This window comes from Alosa alosa, chromosome 20, assembly GCF_017589495.1.
Source record: "Alosa alosa isolate M-15738 ecotype Scorff River chromosome 20, AALO_Geno_1.1, whole genome shotgun sequence".
Lineage (NCBI taxonomy): Eukaryota > Metazoa > Chordata > Actinopteri > Clupeiformes > Clupeidae > Alosa > Alosa alosa.
In genome coordinates this window covers 14935979-14944372 of record NC_063208.1, presented here as the reverse complement: position 1 = coordinate 14944372, position 8394 = coordinate 14935979, and the positions used below count along the sequence as shown (strand labels likewise).

Below are 8394 nucleotides of genomic sequence, written 5' to 3'. Positions count from 1 at the left end.
TAATAGGAAGACGGGCTCTGGTTCTACCCATTGACTGTGTTTACGCAGTGACTTTAATTTTGAAATAACATTTTACCCGGAAGCGATGGGTTGTTGCTAGCATTGTATTTCGTTGTTTGCTAGCTTGGACATTAGAGCAATATGATATTAACCACCGTTATTTGAAGTTGTGTATTTAATAGGCCTCGACATATAAATACATTTAGCTATAATGTCAGATAGGAAGCGATCTCGAGAGAAGGAAGATAGGAGAGAACATAAAAGACACAAGGAATCAAAACACGAGGAGGAGAAGATCCGAAAACATGACAAAAAACTTAATCTCGAAGTGCAGAAAATCAAGCATGTGGAGACTTTGTAAGTTGTGTTTATTGATATGAAAACATCTTGCAATGCATTATTTATGGTTTTCTTCGCACTCTTGCCATCGTGAAAACATTTATGAACACACATTCGTCTTTTGGCTGTGTCTAGCTAGTCTAGTTTCACTTGAAGACTAGGCCTAACATTATGTCTTGTCTGTTAATAAGCTAACGTTAATCTGTTGCTTTCCCCTCTTTCAGCTATGAAAACCCACCCCCTGGACTTATAAAGGTTCGTTGAGCTCAAACAAGATAGGCTAGCTAAAGTTGTGTGCTGCAGCCTGTGTGGTGTGTCTGTCTCGCACGGTTAAAGTCAGTACCATGGCTTCCCCTGGTATCACTGCAGAAGAGTCTAATGCGATAGCTCTGTCTGGGAGTGTGGGGTATTCAGTAATACACAGAAGCCCGGCTTTTGCAGGAATATGACGATCGACCAGAGGACTGCATCCCGAATGACCCAGGCAACGAGCAGGCACGGGACTTCCTGGCCAGTGCTCCCACCAAAGGCTTATGGATGCCCCTGGGGAAGGAAGTGAAAGTCATGCAGTGTAAGTGGCACTGACTGTTGATTAAACTTGTAAAAAGGGATTCAATAACCAATACAATCAATACATATGACACTGACAATACAGCAAACATACATGAAGCATAACATTATACTCAGTACTGCCAACAGCACCAGAAGTCCATGTTAATTTCACATGTGACTGAGGGGAATGCCTCCACCCCGGCAAAAGGTTGCTGACATTTGATCTTATTACTAGACTAATACACTCCTTCCTTATGAGCTGGTTAATTGGTAAGCTGGAATAGTCTATGCTGTCCAAACCACATTGTTTCCCATTTATAGATTCAGGAGTTTTATGTAATTGCACACTCTGGACAGAAAGCTACTGAAAAGTGGCTTTGAATTGTAATTAAGGATTGTAGCTTTACAGCGTCTAACATTTGAGACTCTGATTTTCCTTCATATTTTATGCTAGTATGGGCATGAAATGAGTCTAAAATGTCATTAATTATAGTCTTAAAATGGTCTTAAGTTCAATTTGTGGAAATGTGCAGAAACCCTGCTTTAGGTGTCAATTTCCTTTCTGTGACCAAGGATTTTATAGAACTATTCCTGACCAGTGTCTAATTTCCCCATTGAGTATTTTTGAGTATTCAAATCAGTGTTATACTAATCAATCAGTTTCATGGTCCATTTTATCCAGCTCATAACAGTAGTAACAGGAAATACTGTACATGCTTAGACTTTGTGAGAATGAATGCGTCAATACCTTAATCAGTCCAGAAGGTGTCACTTGTGTGCATGCTAAAAATGAACAGAGACGGACATGTCAGCCATTCAAGTCTATCTGTAATGAGTGTGGGGTAGTTAGTATACAGATACAGTAAGTCCCATACTCGTATGCTCCACTGAGAACAATGCCATCCATTGTTTGTTCCACGTAGCTTCTGGTCCCACACTATTTTCAGTTGTGCTGGGCACGGGAGCATTCAAACATGTTCCACAAGTGTGTGGTTGTTCCTCCTAGGAATGCGCAGGCATGCATTGTCAAGAGCAGAATGAATCCAGATTATTGAAGGGAGGGTTGAGGCTGATGGCGGTGGTGGTGGGTAAAAAAATAATGTAAGCCTAGTCAATGTTTTTCAATAAGTGTGATGTAACGGACAATCAAGGGTCTGTCAACACACCATCCTCATTGACAAACATGGGGTTCACCACATTTTTGACTGTGTGCTCTTTGCAGATGCACTGCTGTTCAGTTCTGGGTGTGTTGGCTGAAAATGCTGCGCCATGGTCTTCTGAATTATAGAGTCTGACGGTGAAGCAAAAACGGCTGAATGTGTTGTTTTTTTTATAACTTAGAATAAGATAATCAGGCATTTCCTGACATCTTCCCAAATTGCTTGTTTTGGACATTGAAGGAAAGAGAAAATTGAGGAAAATAGGGATGGACTAGGGAGGAGGCCAAGTAGTTTATTTTCAAATAATCTTTCCTGAGAGATATGTCCAACCATTAGGTTTCATTTTGTCATTACCTGATTGCCATTTATGGACTTTTCCATGGAGATTCACTGTGTTTGTTTGTGTGTGGCTCATGCAGGTTGGAGATGCAAACGCTATGGACACAGGACTGGAGACCGAGAGTGTCCATTCTTCATCAAGGGAAACCAGAAACTGGAGCAGTTCAGGGTGGTGCGTGTCCTTGTCAGAGCTCTCTAAATGTGTCACATTGTGCAAAGCCTGTCGAAAGCCCAGATTTGGAAGTTACATAGTCTCTACAGAGAAGGCCTGCAGATGCTCCAGTTACACATTACCTCTGTTAGTCATGTCCGTTTGATGGGTCATACCTTGTGTACGTAGTTGTTCTTGTAGCTCAACTGGTGTGGTGCTATATATGTTTTATTTGTATTTTTTATTCTAAAATCATTTTTTACAAAGATTAATATACAATATCACTCTTGGTATTAGGGTCAAGGTCATTATTCAAGTTCCAATGGCCACAAGTTTTAATGACTGTAAGCTTTTATCACTGTAATGACATTGTGCGGATAAGTGCCCTGAAATGCTGATGTAATTTGAGTGATTGGCGCTTGATGATGTCTTGTAATCCGTTAATGGATGAGGTGTCGCCGACTTCCTCTGCACTGACGTAGCTGTGTGTGTGTGTGTGTGTGTAGGCCCACGAGGACCCCATGTATGACCTGATCAGGGAGAACAAGCGCAATGAGAAGGAAATGCGGTGAGTTTTCTGCCATGACTGACCTCAAAGATGTGGTGTGTGGCACGCACACGCAAGAAACGTGCCTGTACTAACGAAATGAGGGGGCTGAGTTAACATCTCCACTTGTCGGTTATCTGACATGATTTCTTGGGAAGGGCCTTGAACAAAGAAAAAAAAAACATTTAAGATAAGAAGCTCAAATAGCTGAGCAATAGCAACACATTCTTTACTTTTTCTCATTTGGCATGGAGTCGTTCTTTGTTGACCCAACCCCGCAGCTGTAGCTTCAGCAGCCTGGCAGGTCTCAGCCTGTGCTGAAAACAGCAGTACAAACACGTCATCCTCTTTCATTCAACTTCGTCTCCACAACTCATTGTGGAGACGAATGCATTGCAATCCGACAGTAAAACAAAAGCTACTCTCTGTTTTCTGAGAAGAGTATATCAACTTGGAAGATGCACCACTGTCTGCGTTAAGGAAAAAAAGCTGGAGAAAAATGACTTAAACCACATTACTTTAAGAACAGGCCTGTGGGTTATAGAAATTTTATTAAGCTTGACGTGTGGCTTGGTGTAATAGGTTTGGGATTTAATGGATGTCCTATTAGTGAGATGGAATCACACCAACTGGAAGCTGCAAACCTGCAGCGCCGACTCGGCGAACAACTCATAAAGTGTAGCAGCTAATCGGAAACTATGCTAATCACAAGAACCAATGTAACATGAGCTCTGAAGTAAAATGGTGGTTTACGGTATAAATGCATGCAGTGTAATTACCAAAATCCCCAGTAAGTAATAACTTGCAGTGATTTGCTCATGCGCTCTTTTTAGTGTTATTGTCACTCAGCTGGTGGAACAGCAGTACCATGGGTGCAGTACCTAGCGTGTACACATACTGACAAAATGAATAACTGTAGAGTAAGTCATTTTGAATGCAACTGTTTAACTGAAAGAAATACCTTTCTCTTTTCTGCTGTCAGTTTGTGGAATGTGTTGCCTGGATATGTGGCTGTGTGCTACACCTTCTCTGTAGTCTCTGCAAGTCTCTGATCCAGAGGTATGGGAGGCACGCCTGGACAAGCTAGAATGAGCTGCAGAGTAAAAACATACATATTCATGCAGTGGAATACCCTGCATTTTTCTTTTTTTAAAAACTCAGAAGATGCCATATTTTGGAGCTGACTCGACATCTGAAGAGTGTAAAGTCCACCAAGTGAAGTGAGGCATGAAGTGGTGCACTTTAATTATCCAGCGCAGGCGAGGGTTAGACCAGGGGGAACGGGGAACAAATAATTGATGAACTGAAGAGGTTTTAATTGTTTCCTCTGGTTCTTAATTGTCAGAGTTGATTTCAAATGAAGGTCTTCCAAAAATACTGCCGCAGATTAATTGCCTTGTGTCGACGCAGGCAAGATGTGAAGGAGTGCTGTGCTGAAATTTTCCCTCCTTTGTCTTATTCAGATGTAGTGTTATCAATGATATCAAGATACCATTCAACTGAAGTAGCTCAACTTTTCAGACTGCACTGTGTACAAAGCCAGAGGAGTGCGGTTTCAGAAATGCATGTTAATGCATGGTCCATACGGGGGGCAGCCGTGGCCTACTGGTTAGCACTTCGGACTTGTAACCGGAGGGTTGCCGGTTCGAACCCCGACCAGTAGGAAGTGGCTGAAGTGCCCTTGAGCAATGCACCTAACCCCTCACTGGTCCCCGAGTGCCGCTGTTGTAGCAGGCAGCTCACTGTGTCAGGATTAGTGTGTGCTTCACCTCACTGTGTGTTCACTGTGTGCTGAGTGTGTTTCACTAATTCACAGATTGGGATAAATGCAGAGACCAAATTTCCCTCATGGGATCAAAAGAGTGTATATATACTTATACTTACACTTGGGGAACATCAAGACAATTTAATGCAGTGTTTTTATGGAATTATTATAGTTGCTTCAGGGAGATCTGTAAGTGAAATACAGTAGAGGTGTAATGAAGTTACATGGATCTCTGCACCTGATATATTTAGTCAATTTGTCTCCATTGTCCCTGTGCGGGCATGTTGTTGCATTGCAGAAGCATTTGAAAATAAACAGCGATGCAAACACTGCCGAAGTGATGCGTCTTCAGAGCGAAACTGACATTTTTAGGACTTGGCCCAGTGGAAAGCAAGAAGGCTATTTTACCAAATGGGGGGGAAAGATTAATGAGACTTGCAGGTGTACCGTGGTCCAGAAGTTTTCAGAGTTGATTTTTCCTTTATTTATTTTACTTTTTCAAACGGATGAAACGACGACTGGTTAAGAGTTACTCTCAGGCCACTGTTGCGCAGGGGCGCTAACAGACAAACGGAGCTCCCACAAAAGAATGCCTCTACACTGATAAATACTTTATTGAGGTTTTGGAGCACTCGAGGATGACTTTTGAAGTTAGTTGGTGGAGTTCTCTGCTGGGTGTCTTATTTTATTTTATTTTGTTTTACTTACTTATTTACTTTTTTAGTCTTGTGCGGTGCACATTTAGGATCAAACAAGGCTAGTGAAGTGGTTGCTTAATGAGAGGTAATGGGCCAGTGAATTGTCAGTGTTCATTAAAACTGTTTATACATCTCTCTTATTTTCAGGAGGAGGGGAGATCTATTATTCAGTGAAGCAGTGTTTCATGTCTTTCGAATGAGCACATTCATTCATTTTTGGGGCTTTTTTTGTTTTTGTTTTTTGGAAATGTTTGATCTCAACTATGGAGATCAAGGGATTTCTTTCTGGCTGTTCAAAGCTTCTTAAGTGATTCTCCAATTCACTCATGGGTTGAAAAGTTTATCATCTTCCTGTGTGAAAGTACACTTGTTTATCATGGTCACACATAGCCAACTCACACACACATACAGTGTCGACATCCTACATCCAACACCTAGTTTGCGATGTACCAGTAATTAAGATCAACATACCACTGTCACTGTCAGTTAACAGTGTGCACACACACACACAAATTATTGATCTTGGTCTCTCCTCCCTGCAGCATCCAGCAGCTCCAGCAGCTGTTACAGGACACTACGTCTGACGACGACGACGACGACTCCAGCTCCTCCTCCTCCTCCTCCTCCTCATCCTCGTCCTCCTCCTCTTCCTCCGGCCACGGTCACAAACACAAGAAGAAGAGATCCAAGGAGAAGAAGAAGAAGAGAGAAAAGAAGAAGGCCAAAGAGAAGAAGAAGAAGAAGAGGAGGAGCGCACACAGGCACAAGTCGAGGACGAGGAGCAAGGGCTCTGAGTCAGACTGACTGACTGTGTAAGGGGGCTGAATCTGAATGAGGCCCTGGGGTGGGTAGAGAGAGAGAGAGAGAGAGAGATGGATGGAGGATCAGTGAAGATGGAGAATAGATGGTGGGTGGGCGGAGAGGAGATGCAAGTATTGTTGTGGATGGGATGAGTGGGGGGGCAGCTGCACTCCTCCACCCCCAACCCCACTCCCCCCAACCACCACCACCCTGCCACCCTAAGCCCCTTGGGCCAGCCCCCCCCCCCCTCCCCCTCAGGAGCTGTTGAATAATGCATGGACTTGCCTCTGCTTTCTCCAGCATGGGTGGTGTTTAGCTTGTTAGGCATCTGCACTGGACACAGCACGCACAAGTGGCCGTGCTGTATGGCAATAAAACTGCATGGTGTGACCCCAGCTGAACGGACGTTGGTGACGAAGGAGTGGGAAAAGATGGTGTCTGAGATGCATATCAGGTGCAGGACACGTGTATTTTTCTATCAGAGAAGACTATGATGGATGATGTAATGCATTGAATTACTGTACTGCAGTATGTTTCTTGTATTCTCCATATTTCTTTGCATGTCCTGCGTTTATCCTTTTGCTGTTTTTTTTTCCCCACGTAAGATTGGTTATGTGAAAGGCCACTGATTACCATGATGAAGCAGGCTGATTGAGTGAATGAATCAAATAAATTTGAAATGCCACCCTTGTGTGTTTTAGTTTGTGGTTGACCTCACAGAGCTTGCAGCAGCTTTCCCGGTGTTGTTCTCCATGACCGCTAATGAACAGTATCAGAGCTGTACATATATATTTATTTATTTCACTTTTTATTGTTTTTTTTGTTTTGTTTTTTTGTATGGTTTCGCTGAGATTTGGTGTGCTCTGAAACTAATTATCATTTCACCCTATTGTATGAGCACACTGTTCTATATCTGCAGGGTAATGGATTTGTAGGTCAGGAGTGTCCAGTGTGATAAATAACCAGGTAGGCTGCTATTTTTAAAACTTGGCCAACATGATTTAAACTGAGGTGTGATTGCTCATCTGCTCAGGCTCCTAGATAATGGTGCCTCTGTGGGCATTATCTCCTGCATCTGTTGATGCAACAATCCCTGCTCTGTTTGTGTCCTGAAACACACCCACTCTCTCACACACACACACACACACACACACACACACACATACACAAACACACACACAAACATGTTAAACCCTCTACACACACACACAAATCCCCTAACAATGTAGTCCTTCAATGAGCTAAAACTAACACACAACCCAGGAACACAGTGATGAATAAACAAACAAAGACACATGTCCACAACCGATACCCTGGCTCCACACAAACACTCACACATTCAATGTCTCACTTTCTCTTCACCCAATTACAACTATGGGGAGGTGACATGCATTAGCACATATGGCGAGGAGGAAGAGCCGGCTCCTTCCTCCTTTAAGCTCTTAATTCCTCTCTTAAGAACCAGGAATCCCTCTGAGGGTCCTGGGGAATACGTGTGGCATTCTGTAGCGTGGCCCTGCACCACATCAAACACTCCCTCCCAGCTCCGCTCCTCTCTAATAAGAGAGCCGCTTGGGGCCTGGCCCTTCACTGAAGAAGCAGCGTCTAGGGCCAGCGCCTTGGCCACACCAACCCTCCTAGTCTGCTATTATAAGCCCAAAACTGTCCTTCAAGAAGCGACACACCCATACATTTTTATATAAATGTGGGTTTGGGGATTGTGTGCTTGTTGGTTTTCTGAAGAGGAAAAAAAAACACATAGACACACTCACAAGCGGTACTCTGCCTGCGGAGACGCGGAGGAGATAACGCAGTCTCCTTAGTAACAGCGGGGTCCGTCTGATCACCTCTCCCTCCCGGCTGCTTATCCTGCTTTCCATGGCAACTCTCCGTTTCCGTGGCGCCCCTGCTCAGGGCATGAAATAAATCAGCACTATTGAAACCGTGTGTGTGTGTGTCTCTCTCACTCTCTCTCTCTCTCTCTCTGTGTGTGTGTGTGTGTGTTTCATGTTGTCTTTTATCTGGCCAGAGGCATCAGCCTC

The 8394-nt window shown here is 43.5% G+C and overlaps 1 protein-coding gene across 1 annotated transcript; it reads left to right on the top strand.

Annotated features, from left to right (window-relative positions):
- The first annotated feature begins 81 nt into the window (after positions 1-81).
- Positions 82-6507, top strand: rp9 (RP9 pre-mRNA splicing factor). Its single transcript, XM_048229149.1, has 6 exons — positions 82-357; positions 564-594; positions 781-910; positions 2471-2562; positions 3048-3109; positions 6094-6507. Exons 1-6 carry the CDS (start codon positions 212-214, stop codon positions 6353-6355), a joined length of 723 nt encoding a protein of 240 aa, XP_048085106.1. The 5' UTR covers positions 82-211; the 3' UTR covers positions 6356-6507.
- The last annotated feature ends 1887 nt before the right edge of the window (positions 6508-8394 follow it).